We start from the raw sequence: 21,285 nt of genomic DNA on the forward strand, positions 1-21,285 counted from the left end.
CCACTGCATTAGCTGCTGCTGGAAGCCAGAGAGGCGTTACGCTGCCAAATCCCTTTAAGAACTTTTGCTTTTCTAATCAGCCTCGCTTATCTTTGTCATCCCTTCTCCCAGAGTCGAACTGACCCCTACTGCTCATCCTCCCCTTAGATTCATAGACTGTTTGTGTGAGGTGTTGCACCATTTCGGATTTTGTATTCCTCATATTTTTTGAAGAAATTGGATGCGACCAGAGGTGTTTTTTTCTTTTTATGCGCTGTCCAAATAAAATAAATGGGAAGCCTACCTGCTGTTTTGCTGAGATTCAGCGTCGAGCTAAAAATAGCTAGGGGCCGAAGGATGCTGATGAACAGTCTCCCCCTCCTCCCTCAGCTTCCTTCTCTCTCTCTCTCTCTCTCTCTTAACAGGTGAATAAAGTGAGTGCTTACCATTTGCCAGTGTTTGATGCTGTCAGTGATTCCCCAAAACCCAGGTCCTATCTCCTTTTATGACACGATAAACACTTAATACTGCAACAGCATTGCTTTGTGTGGCGTCGTCGTCGTGCTGACAAATGGTCCCCAGACAGCCTGCTTGACAAGCAGCACCACAATGTTCTCTGAATGCTACAGAGGCGTGTGCTAATGCATTCAGCCTGTGACCTCTGCTATTTTATTTGATCATACAAAACAGTGTTAATTTAAATTTAATAGCTGTTTGTCATGGGGAAGCACACCGGGCTTGTGTCGGGGAGCAGCTACTCACAATGCGCACAGCAGCCGGCCCGCTGCTGTGTGAGGCTCACCTGAAGCCGCAGCACCAGCCGACTTGTTGTTTGTCACAGCCAAGTGTCTTGACGTCACACCGGTTTCTGAATACAGAGTGGAAGGCAGAGACAGTGTTTTTTTTTCCTTTTTCGCCTCTCCTTTTCAGATTCCTGGCTATGAAGATGCTCTTGGGCTCTTGAGATTGGGCACAATCACTCGGCTCTCTAATGCTAGCCTCTTGATAATAACATTAAGTTTAAAAATCCTGTCTGAAATGTCGGCTGGGAGTAAATGTTTTTGGCAAGTTCACGCCATTTTTTTGTTTTGCTGATATGTTGGAAGCACCTGTCAAAGAGCATCTGGTTGAACTGTCAATCACTCAGTCAGCTCGTGAACTGGCTTTTTTAGAACTGTCCATAGTCAAGCTGAAAACGATTCGTCAGTTGACTGAAGTCAGTCAACAGACAATGAGCAGGGATTTTGACGATCAATTGAAATAATACTTAAAGGAACAATTCCAAACGATTTGGTGATTCCAGCCTCATATCTGATCGTGTGCCTTTTTTCCTTGACTTATACGATAGTAAAAGTAACATTTTTACTGTTGTCTGACGATACATGCAATGCTTCAACACGCCTGATTCAATGATCAGCTCCTCGTCAAGCTCTGCTGAAGCCTGATAACGACCCATACATTTGGATCAGGTGTGTTGTGGCGGGGAAACATCTCAAACATGCAGGAACGGGGGGGCCAGGTTGGTGAAACACTGGGTGTAAGATGTGATGGGGATTTTCTGATGTTTTCAGATATTTTACAGGCTAATCAAGAAAGTAATTGCCTGATTAATCTTTAATGAAAACAATTATAAGCTGGCTCACCCTCAAGCCTTGTTCGGACGGCACTAGATGTCCTCAGTATTACCCAGGGACCTCTGGTAATTTGACTTAATTGCGGGGGACGTCTGTGATCTTAATCCTGTGCGAATCTCCCTTGTCTGTGATTTGTAAAGTAAAAATGCCACCCTTATTATCTACCAACACAGAGGTCATGTGATGATACTGTACAATGCAGTGTTGATCGATATGAAATTTGATCGCATGCTCTTAATAGGTTGAACAGCATTCAGCGGCTGGGCCCTGAGGTCGATTGTATTGACGGTTAAAAGCAACAAAAGGCCGTTGTATTCAAGTGCAGCCACAAAGCATTTGTCACTTCATCCAAATGAGCTGCAAGTGTCTGTTTATGCTGGTAACACCTGTAGAAAGAAGGCAAATCGACTTTGAACTGTACAGATAATGTGGCTGCTGAACGACAGACGCCTCGCTTCATGAAACGTGTTGTTACATGGAGCCTTAACATCAGATGATTTAATTGATTCTGAGTAATCACTTGGGATCACTTATCCCGTGTGAAAGCGCCTCGTGAGAACACAAACGTGAGGTGGTCATCTCTAAATCACATCAGGTCCCCGGGTGACACTTGTCCTGTGTGATGAGGGCTTAGTTTATCTCATCCAGGGCTATATGCTGGAAGACTGCTTCTAAGGTTACAGATTGTTTTACGACAAGCAAATTTACAAAAGTTTAGACTACAAAGGTTTTGATTCATTGTTATTGTTTTTACGGATGACTCTTAATGCTCTTGTTGGATCGTTTTCAGCCCAGACAGCATCTTTTTTCAGTTAAAGAGCTCTGATCGACCCACTGTGCACCACCTAACACCAGAAAATAGAGGAGAACATCTTACTGGTGAACATCGGGGAGAATTTAGTGGCCAAAAGGCTAGATATTTAGACATATGGCTACAGATGAAAGCTGCTGTGCTGTGTCTTCTGGATCTTTCACCCGAAGCAGATTTAAAGACAACCCAAGCTGATGTTTTTGTTTTTTCTCAGGCAGCCATTGATTTCCATCCATTTTAAACTGTTCTATAAATCAAATGTGAAACCTGTTGAATGTACCATAGATAATCTTGTAAGAAAACTGTAATGAGGACGCAGGTGCAGCCGATGTATATATACGGTTGATAATCTCCTCACTGGGAAGCTGTAATGAACTGATTGCGTCCTCACTCCGTGCATATCCATATTAAAATCACGAGAGTGTGGACTTTATAATAAACCGCCTTCTCATGCAGTCATCCTCAGACTGGACGTGCAGTCCTATACGTGATCACTGTTCCGTGGACAGAAGGGGAGAGTGTGCAGGATTAGTAATGGTGATTATCACCTAGTTGCAGCGTAGCAGTCCATTAGCGGTCGATGCAGCCGCCGATCTACATAGCTGCAGTGCAGATAGATAGCATCCGGGATGATGTGTGGACTCTGAATCTATGACTGATTCAACATTTCTGACATCAATCCTCCTCTACGTCTCTCACTGGCTGCAGAGATTGATTTGAACTGTGTGCTGAAATGAGGTTTAATTAAATTAGACGACAGGCTATTAATAGTCATTTCCAGCTCACAGAGGACCAGACAGACTTTATTGTTTACCTTTTGTGCACTGTGGGATGTTCACTGTGGCATAAACAGATGCAGCAGACACAGATTCAGAATCTATTTTCGTGGGGCGTGCTGGATGTTAAAATGAGGGCACAGGCACTTCTCATTCCTCCCACTTCTCCATCCACAGGAGGAAAAAACATTATTGGATTTCCTCCTGGCATGGTAGATATGACATTCTGATGTGTGACTTATCCAATATTCACTCAGCAGAGGTTTGCATCATCACACAGCCCCTCTGCCCCTTCTCTCTGCGTGACGTCAGCCGTCGCCGTCCCTCATGACCTGGTAGCTCCTTCGGGTGACGCTAGTTGCTTCGAGTTCCTCGTATATTAAATGCTGCTAATTACAAAATGAGGAGATTGGCACTGGCGTGGCTTACTGACCATCTGGGTTGGAGGAGAGTCAGGGCATTAAGAGTTACAGCTCTGGAAAGAAGAAAATCCATTAGGATGGAGGGAGTCCTCCTATGGGGCCATCCTCAACGCTGAGGGCTCGATCATTATTCTTAAAACCGAGAGCTCTTCATGAGTAATTTGATGATTTTGTGGCTGTGTCTCTGTGTCCAGAAATGAATCTGTGGGTCTGGAAATGGGCTGTTTATACAACTAAGCCACTAATCTCTGCTCAGGCGCTTTGACTGTTTGGTTTGGTCAGTCTGTTGAGGACCCCAGATAACCATGGACCAGTCACAAGAAGTAGTGCAATTAAGCTGAACATACAAGACAGTATGATTTATAGCATCGCATGGTTGTCAAGTTGTGTTTTTATCATTAATTGGAATAGATATTTGTAATAACGTCTTAATGATATCACAGTGTCAAGAAGTCCTTCAAGCTAAGTAATGTATTTTAAAGTGCATTTTTCATTTGCCATAAAAGAACTGAAGAGGTAATGCGAGAAATTGAAAGGAGAAAATGTCAAATTATTGCAAACAAGTTTTTACTCTGAGCTTAAATGTCCATTGTTGTGGATTGTCTGTTCTGGGTCCCAAAAAGTATTTTCCCTAATAGACCGGCATTATAAAAGAAACACCAGGAACTTCAAACAAGGTCGATTATGGCTCTTTCTATTATGAACGTTGAGGTTTTGTATTATAAAAACTTCCAATAAACTAAGAAAAAAGTGACGTCATCATAATGTAAAGTCAGTTGCCCGAGCGGGTACTCATGGGCGGGGCCAGCAGGGGGAAACTCTACTACGCATATTCAATGAGCTGCATTACCAGGAAGTAAATGTGGAAACTAGAAAACCTTTTTCTGCCGTATGCGCGAGGCCAATCTTTGTGTCTGGTATCAAGTTTTTATATAAATCGATGGGCAGACTCACAGGAAGAGGACCCACTTGCTCGGTTAGATTCAAAGACTCATTCATTAATAATGTTACTGACCGTTTCTGCCAATAGATGCCATCTTTCACGCTGGACCTTTAAACATCCTCTGAACAGACACAAGTGGCTGCAGATGAGAAACATCAGATCTGTGTGGAGCGATCGGGAGTCTCCTCGAAATCAGTGCTATTTATTCGTTGGGCTTGATGCATTAAATAAAACCAAGCCAGTCCCTTTTAAGTGACACTGGTGAGCCTCAGTAAATATTTTAGCCGGTTGTACTTGACTCCAGAGAGTTTATAATCCATTTTGTGTCAGGAATTACCACACTTATCACTCTGTTTATGCCACTTTCGAGACGTAAGTACAGTTTTAAAGCAAACTCTTGTACTGCCTGAGATCGGTGGAAATGGTGCCCTTCTGTGAAAGCCACCTGCAAGATGAATTTAGCTGCAATTAAATGCAGCTGCATGATGATCCGACCCATTTTAAGAGAACCCAGAACCAGATTAAATACTCTTAAACCTTTGAACTGTGTGATTGATATGCATAATATGTACTTAGAGCCCACTGGGGCCTGAGGTGTTCGAGGTGCTCGATTTCTGAGATAATTTTCCTTAAAAAAAACATTGCCCTTTAAATAACCTCTTCCAACACACACTGAGCAGTGAACTTTTAATACTATATTGTGTTTATACCTGCATTTTTGTTCACGTTCATCACTGATTTTACTTTGAATATACCTTAACATTCATCATCTTAGCGACTACTTGATGTAAACTCGAGGTTGAGGATCCTCTTCAGCACATTCTCTGGACAGCTGGAGGCATCTGAGCAGTCCAGAGTTAGATGTTATCTGTTTAGTATGACTTTGGCAGAGTAGCTGAGGCGTATATGTGTAACAGGGAAGACAGAAAATGAATGAGTTCAGTTATAAATCTTTCAGGAGCTGCACTTGAGCTATTTCTTACTTCTCGGTTACCATCCCGAGTCTGCCTCAACGTAGAAAACTAGACGTTTATATTACAGCCCTACAGGTTAACGTGCCTGTATTGAATTCTACTTAAATCCCAGTGTGTAGTTTACGCCGAGAATCGATGGAAAATACAGTATAGATTAATAAATTAAAGGGTTTATAGCTTTTCTCCCACCGAGAATATCGCATCACATATGAGTCATGCAGGATGAAAGATGTTCCTCGCTCACTTGTTATACTGTTAACATTCACTTAGAGAAAAGAAAACTTGATTTTGCTTTTTCGAGCCATAAATACAGACGAAGCAGATCTGCAGCAAATCATCACCACCGGCGCTGCTTGGTATTTATGTGATCTCGTAACCATTCTCCGTACTCATCTTGTTGGAAAACGTCAAATACGGCAAACTTGTTTTTACTCGAGTCACCTTCACCCGAGAAAAAATTTTGAATATAGCAGAATTCTGTCTAAATATATTTCTGCAATAGCAGCATGTGCTTTCTTCCCTCTGATGTAGTTTGATACAGATGAACCAAATCATCTTCAATTCATTCACACTGCTAGATGAATACCCCTGAAGCAAAACCAGGTGGCCTCTGCTGTCAGAGAGTCGATTGTTAGGTGAACGATGCAGCTCACTAGGTTTTCTTTTGCAACAAGCTTAGGTGATTCTCTTCTGGTGGAGTCAATTCCTTTCTATCTAAGCTGCTTAGAGCGTAATACTAGACCATGGAGGGAAGTTGGCTTAACTCAGTCCTGCACAAGTCCTTTCGGCTGCTTCTTTGGCTTAGTAGGTAAAACAAACACAGATGAAACTCATTCTGACAGGTTAAGTGTTTGAATTTGATTACGTATAATTCTTACTGATTAAACAGATTATTTTGCCTTGAAGAAGATTTGAATTGTCTTCATGTCACTGTCTTTAACTATTGAAATATAAAAACTGTCATTAAGTTTACATTTTTGTCCTCTAAGGCATACAACTAAATTGTAGGTGTCCATGTGTCGGAGTCATTTTATGTGAGGGTATGCAACACGTCCCAAATGTCCCCAAATCTCTGAGGGCCAAGCTAGCAGTCACTGGCTGCACCCAACTGGCCGAATGGCACCCGCAAGTAAATCTACACAGATGAATTTTGATTAAGCCAATTAAATCTGGCATAAAGCAGTAGTGTCATTGTTAAAAGGCAAGATAGTTAATTAGCCACTCGGCTAATTCAACTCAAAGACCAAATGTGATCCCGGTCCAGATAGATGCTGGTGTGTACTTCAGTTATACGTCTAATAACACTCTGTCTGCCTCATTTAAATGAAGCTTACAAGTTTGCTGCAAGTTTGTTTACTCCGTCACTCGTTCACTATGGTGCAATAACTCTCTGGCAGCCTGTCAGCTGATGTCGGGCAAACACAGACACGTCTCTCAAAATGGAATATGAGGATTTCTGGCATTTGTTTTTATTCTCTTGAATTAAAAACCTAGCAAGAACGCCTAAAACACACACTGACTGTAAAAAAAGGGATGATTAAATGTGATTTCAATGTCCTTCAACACAACACAATATATATGCCTTGGTTACAGCTGCAGTGGTTTACTTGAAAGTTACTTGAAAAAAACATGACTGTACTAATTTGGCCTTCCTAACAGCAAAAATACTTGGTCACATTCCTCATTTCATTCCTTACATACCTTATAACTAAGCAGAGTTTAAAAGTGCCTTTTCACAGCTCAGAAGCCTCTACCCTCACGTGTTAGATGTTCTGAATTCAAAACACTTAAATATACATAAGAGGACACTGCAGTTCAATGAGCAAACTGAACCCTCTGTCAGACTCCTGGGGTCCATTTCACAAAGCAGTTTCAACAAACTCTGAGTCTAACCCTGAACTCTGGGTTGATCTACTCTGAGATAGGAAACTCTGAGTTTTCAGTTCCAGAACAGCTGATTTGAGTTAGTTTGATCAACTCGGAGTAGTTTAACCTGGAGTTAAGCGCGTGCACCACAAGTATAAAAAGACAGCATCAATGGAGCCCCGATTCGACAAGTCACCATGGCAACGGGGAAGAGGAGGGCTACGTTTTTCAACCCACTGAAATTGGAAATATTAATGCGCTCATACGATGAGTTTGAGCACGTTTTTAGAAGGAAGTGTAACACCGCTGCAGCAGCAAAAGAGAGGGAGACAGCGTGGGAGAACATTGGTGCTCGGGTCAATGCGTAAGTTTAAAGGAGAACTTCGGTCGATTTAAACATGCAGCTTCATTGCTCAAGCTACCCTTGACTTGCGAGTACCGAAGACGCGAACAAATTTGGTCCAGCCATTACAGAGCTCCGTGAACGGAGATGTAGCATTGAACGCTAACAGAATGGGGTCAGAACTTCACGCTGTGTTTTAAGCATCTTAACATGCTCCACATCTCACACCAGAAGTTATGCAACATCAGCAGACACCTTAGCACACAGCACTGTAGCGTGTATGACTCAAAATGAATAAAAAAGTAGTTAAAATAGTGTGTTTGTGCAAGGAGCTACTTACCTGTTTGTTGACATCCGCGTCTTCCGGTAGCTAGACCAAACTAGCGTATCCACCGAGTGTGCACTTAACAGGCTTAACAGGCTATTGTAAGGCTCATGGCTCATGACAGGTTGTAACATGGACATGTACATTATGAACATACACACGAAAATGCTGGAATACATTTCCGTCTCCGCCAGTGAGGGAGTAAGTGCACGCTCGACGGATTGACTAGTTTGGTCTAGCTACCGGGACACACGGATGTCAACAAACAGGTAAGTAGCTGCTTGCACAAACACACTATTTTAACTACTTTTTTATTCAGTTTGAGTCATACATGCTACAGTGCTGTGTGCTAAGGTGTCTGCTGATGTTGCATAACTTCTGGTGTGAGATGTGGAGCATGTTAAGATGCTTAAAACACAGCGTGAAGTTCTGACCCCATGCAGTTAGCGTTCAATGCTACATCTCCGTTCACGGAGCTCTGTAATGGCTGGACCGAATTTGTTCGCGTCTTCGGTACTCGCAAGTCAAGGGTAGCTTGAGCAATGAAGCTGCATGTTTAAATCGACCGAAGTTCTCCTTTAAATGTAGTCCTTTGCAATCACAATAATATTACAGGGGGAAACTTGAGTGGTAGCCTATTAATTTATTTAATTTAGGTGCAATCCCGCTGGGAGAAGCGCACTTGGCTGCAGTTTAAGATGAAACATAAAAACATTCGACCTCGGCATAATCTCATGGGGGTACCTCATTTTGATCATGTTTTACATTGTAAAGTAAATATTAAGTGGCTGTTTGATGGTACAGTTTTTTCTCCCCAACATAATGCTGTTTTCACACACATAAATGTCTTCTCATCTATATCATGTTCTGTTAAATAATTAAGCCTATTTAAACTAACACAGACTTCTACTCAGCCAACAGAAAGAAAGCAGATGCCTGTAAAACGGGTGGTGGCCCAGCACCACCACCTCTAACGGAGGCAGAGGAGCTGAAAATGATAAAGATGGGTAGTAGCCGTTTCAGGGCGAGGCACACTTTTCTGACCGCTCTGCATACAGTTGCCTTGCTCAAGTGCTCTGCATCTCCGACGTTGTATGAAAAACTCCCATTTGCAAAAAAACGCAGCACAACACACAATATCTGCTGGGATGTGAGAGCATGACTTCAGTTGGTAATGCTGGAAATGTAAGGACGGATTAGGTCGTGTATGTAAATGATGGACTGTGACGTGAAACGGTACCGCTCAAAAAGATAATTGTCTGGAAATGCAAGAACATCTATGCACTGTCTGATAATCATCTCCCGACGAATATTTAATTCTCTGCGCAGTAATGCTGCACCTTCATCCACGGGATCATTATCAAAAGGACATGCCACGGTAGTGAAAATAGTCGCCACCTAATATAACTTCTAATGTAGGCCTACTGACTGATTTTTGCAATGATCAATGAGAACTATACTACGCCAAAACTTGCCTGCTGACGAATGAATGAGGAAATCAGATACCGTGTGTGGCTGAAAGAGGGCGGAGACAGAGAGAAACTCGAGGTTTGTTGAGAAAAACCTGGTCCCGACCAGGTTAGGTTCAGAGAGTATGTTACCATGGTAACTGACCGAGAGCTTAAGTTACCTCTCTCTGTGAAACAGGCTGGAGTTACCCCTCTTTCTCTGGTTTGAGTTACCTCCCTTTGTGAAACGGAAAACTCAGAGTTTCCCTCATTTCAGGGTTAACAGACTCAGAGTTTTCACTAAACCTACTTTGTGAAACGGACCCCTGGTAACACAGTGAGCATGAACATTCCAGTCTTGTGTCTGATAACTTTGCTTTCAACTCCTGAGGGAAATATCTGTGTCTGTAGCGATAAAATGCTCAACTATGTTTACCAACAAGTTGCTGGTCTGCTGTCATGTGCTGAGCAGAGAGTGTACAATGGTTTTATTAGTTTAGAAAAAAACAAACAGCTTGAGAATATTGATCAGAGTGGCTTTAAAAAGCAAAGACAGACCTACATTTAAAACTAAAAAAAGCTCTTTGCCTGAAATACGCCTGTTACCAAATGGCAATTTCAGGTCTATGTCCACAGAAAACTCATAAGCCTGAGTCATCCGTGTCCCACTCTTACATGAAAAGTCATACAGTCAACATTTGACCCACGGGTGCCCGGTGACAAATTAAAAATCTCAGCATTGCCTCGGCACACGTGTAGCAGCTGCAGCCATGTGTGTGCAGTAAAGATGGAGATTCATGACTGTATGCAGGTGACAGACGGGGGGTATAACACATAACTCATAAGCTCCAGTAATCAATGCTGTCAGCAACTCTTTCAGCCCGCTGCTTACCTCTGTGTCACCTCTGCTGGAAGAGGATAATGGAAAGAAAGAGATGAAAGAAAGATGGGATGAATCACAAGCAGCCTTGTCTTGTCTTGCTCTGAAGTAAAGCCTTCAGATACCTACACACAGATTGTCTTTGAACAGAGCCCAGTGAAGTGCCAGGCGTCCCCCCCCCGCCTCTGCCTTTCTCAAGGCCACCTTCCATAAGTCGCACTTTCAGTTTCAAAGCCGAGATGTTTTGGCTTCATATATTTTACTTTCGCAGACCAAAGCAAATTTGATCAGAGGTGTTAGTGTGTAAGATGATGTTGTTGGAATATATTGTAATATATTTAAAACAGAAATGTCTAATTAGGGACTGCAACATAAAAACACCTCAGTGATAAAGTGCTGATTGAAAATTCAGCTAATTCTTTAAACAGCACAAAATATTTCCATGACACATTATGCTAACTGCGAATTCAGTCTTTTTTAAGATTTTGTACAAACATTCATGGTACCTAGAAGAATAATCTTAGGCATAATGACCTCGGTGATCCACTGTTCTCTTATCACGCACCATGATTCAGTTATTTCCGTTGTACTTTGTGTTAGCACTAATTGGCAAATGGTAGCAAGCTAACAAAAATGTTGAGCATGGTAAACTTTAAACTTGCAAACTATTAGCATGTTGGCATCGTCATTGTTGTGTTATTAGGGACCCCACTATTTTTCTCACAAGACCTGCCCTACTCTGCCTGGGATTGACTTGCATCTATAATTTTTGACGTCTTTGTGATCTCGGCAATACCTCCATCATGTTTCGCGAAGGGAGAAGGTGAGAAAAGTGTTGACGATCAACTGACTGGCAACTTCTCCCTGTCACAGTAACACACAAATACATCTGACATTGTGGCCCTGTTAGTCCACATGATAAAAAGAGGGAGGGTGGTCAGTGGGCCATGATGAACTTTCTGTTTCCTCACACCACAAATTAGACAAGAATGTGCTAGCTGTAATACAAACACTAAGCTGACAGCAGATTGTGAGCTGTAGTTTCTTCGGTGAACAGCTGATGCAGCTGCAGTGTCTCTGGACTAGTTAGACTAGTGAGGTTTGCTCGGGAAACTACAGCTCATAAACTGCCATATCAGAGCCACACTATGAGTTAACGGTCTGGGTCAATCCCAGAGAATGCTACCAACAAATGTGCCAAAGAACAGCTTTACAGACCTGCATTAACACACACACACACTGTGTTTATTTTGAATTACTTGTTGATGCATTGTGATTTCTTGCAGTTAATTTGAAAACAAACACTTTCCACCTCCGGTTTAGCCAATCACACAGAGCGTTCATTTTAATTATTAATCGCCATGCGTTGCCAAATCAGTCACACCTAATATGCTTGGGACTACAATCCAATTACACCACTACAGATTTCCGGTACACGGTTAAGTGAATAAGCCTCAGTTGACAAAAAGAGTGAGATACAGTTGCTTTAATACATGAAGGAGAAGTCTGCTCCCTGTAGTCCTCAACAGCTTAAATCAACATGCCAATCATGGTGATTGGCTAAAAGATGAGAAAAAGAGGAACATCCTCTCGCTATTATCAAAAAGTCACTATTCCCCGTTACAGGCTTCCAGGTACATGCAGGACGATGTGCTCAGATCTGCCCTCCTGCTGGTTGTGTGATCATAATCTGTAGTTCTTTGAAGCATTGACTCTGTATCTGTGGGTATATAGTGTACTGTAATGCCCTGCGGGAAGCAACAGCAGTCTTTTCCATTACCCAGTGGGGAAGGCATCACTTGGTGATAGGCACTCCGGTGTGAAGCTCCAGCTACACAAGCAATTGCTTAGATATCCTAAACCTTATAAGAGATACAAAATGCATGAACTACTCCAGGAGTGACTTGAGTCCCCTGCGAGCAGAATATACGCTGGTATCTGTTCCTGAGCAGTGAAGAAAACTCACTTGGAGAGCCTCATAAGGTGACCGACAGTGTATCCAGTGCTCTAAACAAATCAAAGCCCATGATGGAGAGAGCTGTTTGGCACATGTTAAGGTCAGCAGCTGGCTTGAAATGCCTGCATCAGGAGTGATTTTATATTTCAGAGTAGTTTCTTTACTTCTGTCCGTGCTGTCAGGACCATCAGGTCCTCTTTCCACTCGGCTTGTGCGCTGACAGAACTGTTGCACACAGCAACGCCTCTTCCCATCCTTATGCCTTCTCAAGATGGCTCTCTCAAATCCTCAGACAAATAGAAAGCCCACAAGAGAGTGCTGGGTCACGTGATATAAGACGCTCAACAACTGGAAGAAATGTCACATAGGCAGTGTTGCCAACTGTTTTTCCAAATGAAATAAAGCCAGCACAAGTGTCAAAAGCAGCTATAAATTGGCAGATGACATTATATGCTCGTTTACATATAGCTTAGTGGTTGTGTCGGTTGCAGTGAGGGGTCACATGAAGCCATATAAAAGGTGTATAGAGAAAGTTGATGTAATCGATCTTCAGGATGTAGGTAAGTTTCGACACCTGCAACCCACAGCCAAACTTGTTCTCCGAGTTGGGCCAGATCATTGTCATCCTTAAATTATTTCTCATGCACCATAAAGTGAAATATGCTGTATGAAAATGTGTTGCTTGTAAGATGAGCAGCCACACAGGTGGTTGAATGAAGCAAGTCTAACAGCTGGGTGCTGACTTTGACGGGGGACATGGCGTCTTTTAGCATAATGTAACCCACACATACAACATGTTTGGCCATAATTTACAGAATTCTCCATTTAAAATGAGAAACATTTAAAAGTCAGCAGGACATGGCAACTCATAAAGCTGTAAAGCTTAATTACCTAGCTACAGCGGATGATTGTTACCGTTCAGCCAACAAAATCAATAGTCATTGATGTGAAGCCTGCCACTGTATGAAGTCAACAAATTGGTGTTTAATGTGCAGGTACATAATTATAGGCTATCTCATACAGTGAAGACAATACCAGAGATGACTGGTTTGTGCAATGTAAAGTGTCCTCCATTTTGTATTGTGTATCTCTACGTCTGAAACATAAATGAGCAGTTGGTCAGGTAGGAACGCCATCTGCCTATTTTGATCGCACTGTTGACCCACTTGCAGCAAAACAGAACAATGTGCATTTCTTGTGATTTACGTACCTTCCGGTCTAGAGTGTGCTGAGAATTTCAGGTGTTTATATTCCACCTGTGTCCGTTTTGTGTAAGGCACATTTTCATTTCCATACAGAGAAGTAGTACATTCCTGAAAATAGTCATCATCTGATTGGTTTACAGTAATTGCTAATTTGCGGGGGAGCAGAAAATTGCATCATTAGTATGTGCCTTATGTTTAGATTGTATGTTGAGCTCCTCCACTGGCAGTTTTACCGGACACAGATGATTAGAGACGGTACATGAGGGATGCCTGTGCAGAAAGGATAAACGCTGCTGTTGTTGAAGTATGTTGCTGCATAATCAATGCTCACTCAAGTACTAAACTAATCCTCGCCTGAGCTTCTTCACTCAGCATCCAGTATAGGCCAAGATGACAGGGTTAAAGGCTCTGTGGTGGTTCAGGGATCCCTGAGCCCCTGGAGAACGATTTGCTGACGGCCAAGGATCCAGGATGTTATGATTCTCCTTGTCAGTTGCATTTTACAGTGGTAGAAGAAGCACTCAGATATTTTAGGTAAGAGATTTGTGGCTTAATACGATGACAAGGAGTGATGACAAGTGACAGTGTTGTCAGAAGCTGAACAGTTGAAGTGTCTCTGTAAGCCCAAATCTGCATGGTGACAGAAATGAGCGTATCACCAGTGTCGGCAGTGTCTGGGTACAGTGTCGACAGAGAACAAAGAAGCAGCATTACGAGTCGAAAGTGAAATTAACATCATCACATACAAACAGAAATATTAACCGGTCTGTTATTCGCAGCATTGGGTAGCGTTAATTTTACATTTCTTTTAAAATGTTTTTTTTTTCTGAGTACTCTGACGCATTACTTTATTACCCCCAACAGTGGTTCTTGGTCAATGAGCTACAGTGGAACAGTAGCCTAATAAAAAAGGGAAGAGCGTCGCCAACATGCAAATTTAAAGCCAGACCTCCGGGCGGTATAGCTCCTGTGTTAATCACAAAACTGACGGACGGAAAGTGTTCAGTATCCCAGGTGGACATCTCCTCTCTGCTGTTTGCACACAGCTGTACAGAATATATCAGAATGCATGACAACGTGGACCGTCTTGTGTCAAGAATTGTATGGTGCCATTTTGGCTTTCTGGTTTCATTAAGCATGGCCTAATTCCAACGATTTGTATGAAAGTAGCAATTTCCTGAATCTTGCCAGTGGCTACATTGTCTCTGAGCTGTCAAGTCAAGAAGGGTGCAGTGGACTCAGACGATGGGAAAATGAACCGTCAAGATTTGGCTCTGGGCCACCACATGGGAGACATCTGGTTCATTACAGATACAGGAAGAGTTACTTAAGGCTTATCAAAGTCACTGTCCCAGAGAGGAAGAAACATCGAGGATACTCAGGGAAACATTAAATGACATTAAACAGTAACTCATTATGCCCCGAAAACTTTAACTTCCCACCTTGAGACATCACTGTTGGTCGTGGTTACAGCTGCAACATCTGCTGGGCAAAACGCTGCTTTCAACCTGGTGTGAAGTCACCCTGAATACACACAGTTTAGTAGGAGTGTACAACTAGAAATCATTTGCTGCAGTAGTTTGTTGTTTGCAATGGTTTTATATCTGGGTACTTGAGATTGAATATTGTCAACAAATGGAGAGTGCTCTAAATCCCTTTTTATCTCTGCTCTTGTATCCGAAGGTCATAAAAAATGTGCCTGGCCTCCTCGCTGAGACACTTGTGTGTGATGACACCGCTCAAAGGAAAGTCCATTTGGATCTTTTCACCTGCTGCGATACTCAAAAGGCCATCTCTGCCCACCTGGGGCATTCGCACTTTGCTTTTTACTCTACATTATTTTAGGCTATCAACCAAAAGCAAAAAAAAGAAAAGAAAGAAAAAATGCTTGCTTGTCCTTGAGTTCTGAGATTAATGGCATGACCCCGTCTGTTATTCTTCCAGTATAAAAGCAAAGATTTTCATGAGATTTATTTTTTTCTGACCCACAGGGACATCACGAAAGCACAGCGCCACTCACTGGTGTCTGCAGAATATCGCACAAGAATCAGTCGACAGCTCCGATGAGGAGTTCTTTGACGCCAGAGGTTAGTATAATATTTAATTCCTCCTGTCTTCACCACGTATTGTTTCTGTCCCATTGTCAGTAAAAGCCTCAGAAATGGCCTGACCTTCTGCACGAGCATTTTAGACTTCCAACAAATGTGCATCTTTGTCACTGTTGGAGCCTTTTCCACTCCAGGAACTATGAAATGTCTATATATATATATATCATCACTGTCTATATAATAACATAATACCTAATACCATTATACTTATAATGGAGGTTTTCGTAGAAGCATTGGTTGACATGACACGTTCAGCTACAGTTTTGTTTGACACGTTTTTGGTTTTGTTATTTCCTGTTTTATTTTGAAGTTCTGTCCTCGTGTATCACAGTTTTAATTTCCTCCTTTTGTCTGTTGTCCTGCCCTTTTCACTGCTCACCTGTGCTCTATTAGCTAATCATCCCTGGTGTGTTTAAATCCATGTTCCCGCGTCTCCTTACCTGATCAATCCTTCCTGTGTTTCAGGCTTTTGGTTCCTGATTCTTTGCATTATCTGGTGTGTGTTTTGTTTTGCTTTTGTTTAGTGGAATTCTCCTGTTTTGTTATCTTCCTTTTTGTATTAAATCTTGCTTTTTGTTCAAGTTACTTGCCTGCCTGTGTGTTTTCATACAGCAGTGCCTGATTTAAAGTGTTTTATTGTCACATTTTGCACAAGAAACACTTAAGAAAACATTGTATTCAGTTCACTGCAGTTATGACAAATAACTATAAATATTCACTGAGTTACAGACTATTTCCTGGTGAACTGATTAATCCAGTTCATGTTCACCTCGAGTAAAAAATGGAACAACCTCATCATTATAGAGCTCTTTAGGGTTCGGATTATGGGAAGCCCAGTGCTACGGCTTGTTGAGTTCCTTGTTCCATGTGGCCATTAACGGCAAGAAAATGTAGGACAACTGTAATGAAAGAATCATGAAAACCCACACGCCGTAGTTCTGCTCATTACTGCTTGTTCTGCTGTGGGGTGGTGCAAGGTAAAGTTTATCCGTGGATCGTTGTTGCGACGTCAGAGGAGAGTCTGGTTGCAGGACAAACGAGGGAAGATGGACAGCAAATGGAACGTGTATTAACTCCCATCGTTCCAAATTGTTTTAAACTGATTTCGCTGTCCACTTTAACTGCTGAAGATTCTTGTAAAAATGTATTCAAGATGTCAGACCGACCAGAAATAGACGCGGTTGAGAACTGGTTTTCGGCTGCTCGCCTTTTCACAGTCCCAGAGGGAGTTCATCAGCGAATAAGTGGAATACTTATCCCACCAATTATCCACTCCAAGTGCTCATCCCCCGAGAGAGGCAGAGATACTGATCAATTATGTGTTGTTATTATAACGCGTTCTTCTTTTACATTAATTCAGCCAATAGCCAGGGGTGTGAGGAGAGTTTCTGGTGTTCAACAGCTCTTCATTTGATATAAAAACAGATTGGAGGCCGACTTTAAGAGCTGCGCTGGAAAGTCACATTCCCTCCTCTTCTGTCCCTCACTTTTACTTTTGTTTACCTCATGTTCCCCCTCACTCCACCTGCATCTATCTTTCACCCACCTACCTCCCTTAATTTTGATTTCCCCTCACTCCCCTTCCGCTCGCATATTCTGTTTGCCGAAAAACACTCCTAGAAAGCATGAAATATTTATCCTTATCGCAGCTGTCGCAGAGCGGAGCCGTGCGACCAAAGTCAAGGCGCCTGTCAAGGAATCACCAGGGGATGAGATAACATGTGCATGCGTTGCGTGCAAACAGATGTATCTCATCATCCTCACACTATCTGCAGCTCGAGAGACCACACTCAGCAGTGAAATATCTAGACTGAGTGCGACGGAACCGAGATGTCCTTTATCTCTTTTAATTAAATAGCATGGTGATGAGACTGCGAGAGCAAACAGAAGCAGAGAAATGACCAGATGTTTCCTGTGTGTGTGTGTGTGTGTGTGGTTGTATTACATATTATTTATTACACGAATCAACTTTCTTGCCAAAAGTAAAAAAAAGGAAAAACAGTACTACTGGCGCCAGTGCTCATTATTAGCCAATTATATTTCGTTTGGTCAATCCGCACAAATACGAAGTGTAAAAACTGTCACAACTCCAGGAAGTCACTGCGCACAGCCAAAAGGTAGTCCGAACATGTCTGGACACCCACATAAAACCACAAACTGTTGTTCCACACTTACACTGAGAGCTTTAGAGGTGCTGTCAGGCAGATTTCATTACCGTCAGACGGAGCCGGTCCAGCTGTTTGCCTCTGTTTTTTTTGTCGTTCTGCTAAGCCAGGCTAAAAGGCTGCTTGCTGAAGCTTTACAATCAAATCTGAATTGCACTTGGTTTGTTGCAGCCACTATCCATGCGATGTTATTGTGTTTCAGTTACGAACTGAGCAGTTTCCAGCCGAATCGAAGCATTTTAAGATTCAACATCCATCTGGTCTCAGAACCCATCAGCTGCCTTCTAACGACGCCCTTCCTGTGTACAGTGTAATGAAGATCTTTGGCAGGGAGAATGGAGTTGGAGTTGAGAGATGACGCCTAATCTAATTAAATGCTAGATCATTTTCAGACGTTAGCTGAGATTACATTTCAGCCAATGAGCTCTGCTTCTGCACGAGACTCTCTACCTGAATGCAACCGAAACAGGCTCAGGTGTAATTGGTCAATACTACTCGGGCGTCAAATGGAAAACCAGAGCGTTTTAGATACCAAAATCTTGACCCTCGCCTACAGATTCTGCATTCGTATTTCTTTTTACAAAGATTATCTGTCGTGGGGAATGAACATTATGCACCTGACACATGAATTTCCAGGTCCAGATGTTCGTCATAAATCTACCACTCAGTTTTTTTGTTCCCGTCGTTCATTTAATTTCAGCTTTTTTTTCATTTTCCTGTTTTTAATTGACTCATTTTTTTCTGGCTTCTGTTCCGAGACCAAACGTTTTCGCGTCTCTCATCATTCTGTTATCTCTCAGTGACGCACGACATTTGAAGGACTTTGTTGCAGGCCAGTGTTGCTGAGGTCTTGGCTCGTGAAAAACCTTGCATTTATCCTTTCAAGCTGAATGAAAGGTTGGCTGCTCCGCGCGTCAGAGTGGCTTCATTACGACAGGAGCGACGCTGAGAGATGACATATAACAAAGCTGGTTTAATTGTGTACAAACAAGAGCGGAAGGTGTTAGGGTGGATTTTTCTTCTTCTCGCTGGTGCAGCGCGACTGTGTTGTCTGCGGTCAGAGGGAAAGTGGAGCTCCGTCCTTCCTAAAAGGCAACAGGGAAAGTTATTCCAAACATAAACATATGCTCGAAGGATGCCTCCCTTAAAAGGGAAACCAGAGCAAGGTCATAAAAGGGTTGTTGAAATGACGGCTCACTACAGTCGCTTGTTAACTGCCAGACTTTAACTTTCAATCCAGCTGCTTTCGTCTGGTCTGGGTTTCTTTTGTTTTTTATATCCGCCAGGCACACTGGATAGATGTTTTCTTTAGCCTGAAGTAATGTCAGCTTTTAATAGAAAAGCGAAAGTGAAAGATTTTCGTCTGCAGAATGATTGAAGGGGGTGTTTGTCATATTATAGGGCCTACCGCTCAAACCATCACAATAAGCTCAGGGGAGTTTTATTTATGTGGGTATGATGAATGCTTTCATCCACACTGTGTCGCCCAGTGGACTCAGAATAACCACGGAAAAGTATGAAGACTGTCAGGAATTTGCTCGGTTCGCTGTTAAAAAGATGAGCCGAGCTGTTATTGTTTCTGTTTCTTTTATACTGGTTCTTGCTCGTGGACTGTCTCTTTATTATTTTACATCTAGAGGAGCGAATCCTGCAGGCAGTAGATTTGGGATTTAACATTTGATGTTTGGAAATGGCTGTATTTTGATTCTCTTTATGTCACTTGGCCAGCGGCAGGCAAGGCAGAGCTGGCGACAAGTGCAGTCCACAATTATATGACATTTTCTTCTGTTGTTCCTCTGTGTTCCAGCTGATTGGATCTGAAATTAAACAATGAACAGAAGGTGTAAGAGATGACTGTAATCCTTGAGGCTGTCCTCGTATATTAACAATCATATTAAATCAACAATATAAGATGAATCACCCTTTTTTCTATGTAATTTGCCCCAAAGATTTTGGAGAATGCAGCAGCACACTGATCCTAAATATGAAAACAAAGCGACTAGTTATTTGATTCAAGGTTCAAGATTAATTCAATCCGTTCGCCAGTCCAACACAAGATTGCGCAACATAATGTTGTGTTGAGTATCAGAAGTTTAAGACTGAGGAAAGAATCAGCTGCATGAATGTTATTTCCTAACTGAGTGTGTGTTTCACTTCCTTGAAGAACTGTGACTGAAAGCAAAGCAAGAAGTGAAAATGGTTGTGGTACAGGTCTGCCAGAGCCTCATTAGAAGAGAAGCCTGCTCGCTGATGTTTGTGGGTCGGCGACTTGTAGACTTGTAGACTATTCATTGATTGTAAAGGCTCTGCAACTAAAGTTCAAATACCATGAATACTACTTCAGTGACGTCATCAGCACCTTTCTGAACAGTAAATAGATTTATTAACTCCAAGTGAAGTGCTCAGAACGGCTGCACAGAAAAGGGCGGAGCACTCTGAAAAAACAAGCTCTCTCCTCCTTGAGAACAGTTTTAAAGGGATATTCTGGTGTAAGTTTAGTGTTATGATAAACAACAGAGGTTGAACCCAAATGCACGACTCGACTCGGGTGATTCTGTTCAAGGTGAGATTTATTGTGACCCAGTGAAAAGTACCACGGTGCAGGAGGGAATAATGGCGTGCTAGGAGGGGTCCCGGGTTCCCACGAGGAGTGCTGGTGGTGCTGGGTGAAAACGTGGTGATCTCCCCGGTAATGGTGGAGCCGCGTCTCAACGCGGTCTGCGTCTTGCTGGTCGGGAGCTTCCCTAAGATGGAGGTCGGATGGCTGCAGTGACCAGCAGTGGCAGGAGGAGACGAACAGGCGTGGGAGCAAGTAGGCAGACGAACTGGCAGGCAGGCAGGCAGGATTAACTGGGCAGAGGAATCAACAGGTTAGAGATGCTGCACAAGCGAAAAACACACAAGAGATAACTAGAGGCCGGTGTCAAACTAGGTACCGCTCAGGCTGAGAGTATGAACTGGCGACGAGTGGCTGGAAATCCGGAGGTTATATGGAGAGGTTGATTAGTGGGATGAGATGCACCTGGCTCTACCTGCTGGAGAGAGAAGACCACGCCCATGCACAAACTGACTGGGAAGGGAAGAGATGAGGATCAAACATACACAGAGCAAACACAAAGGAGAGGAGGGGCTGCCATGATGTAGATCATGACATTTAGTCCATGGTCTAACACACCGTGAAACTGTGTTAGACTCCCTCTCGAGAGATCAGGTTAGCAGACCGCTAATTTACGGAGCGAAACGACCACACGACAACAATACACTGCAGTAAACGGATCCAAATATAAACCGCCACCAAAAAGCCACAAATAATGCTCAGAACAGCACCAAACTTCAGCAACAGCACAAATACGGTCTCAGCACATAGTCTGGGGCATCTAACCTCCGCTAGCTTAGCTGGATTTCTACTGAAAAGCTGACCAAATATACCACTCTTCTGCAGCAGCTTC

At 42.7% G+C, this 21,285-nt stretch overlaps 1 protein-coding gene and 1 long non-coding RNA gene across 3 annotated transcripts in view; one reads left to right on the top strand and one right to left on the bottom strand.

Moving 5' to 3' along the window:
- Window positions 1-21,285, top strand: part of pitpnm3 (PITPNM family member 3) — a 101,203-nt gene that overhangs the window by 5,998 nt on the left and 73,920 nt on the right. For both annotated transcript variants that reach the window (XM_030396729.1, XM_030396737.1), the window contains exon 2: window positions 15,555-15,650. In XM_030396729.1, the coding sequence (XP_030252589.1) occupies window positions 15,555-15,650 (96 nt within the window). The remainder of the gene's footprint in view (window positions 1-15,554; window positions 15,651-21,285) is intronic.
- Window positions 20,389-21,023, bottom strand: LOC115568962 (uncharacterized). The gene is made up of 2 exons (XR_003981471.1): window positions 20,773-21,023; window positions 20,389-20,686 (listed from the first exon to the last, which is right to left on the bottom strand). It is a non-coding gene; the product is annotated as an uncharacterized LOC115568962 (long non-coding RNA).

Source organism: Sparus aurata, chromosome 2 (assembly GCF_900880675.1).
Source record: "Sparus aurata chromosome 2, fSpaAur1.1, whole genome shotgun sequence".
In the NCBI taxonomy this organism is placed as follows: Eukaryota; Metazoa; Chordata; class Actinopteri; order Spariformes; family Sparidae; genus Sparus; species Sparus aurata.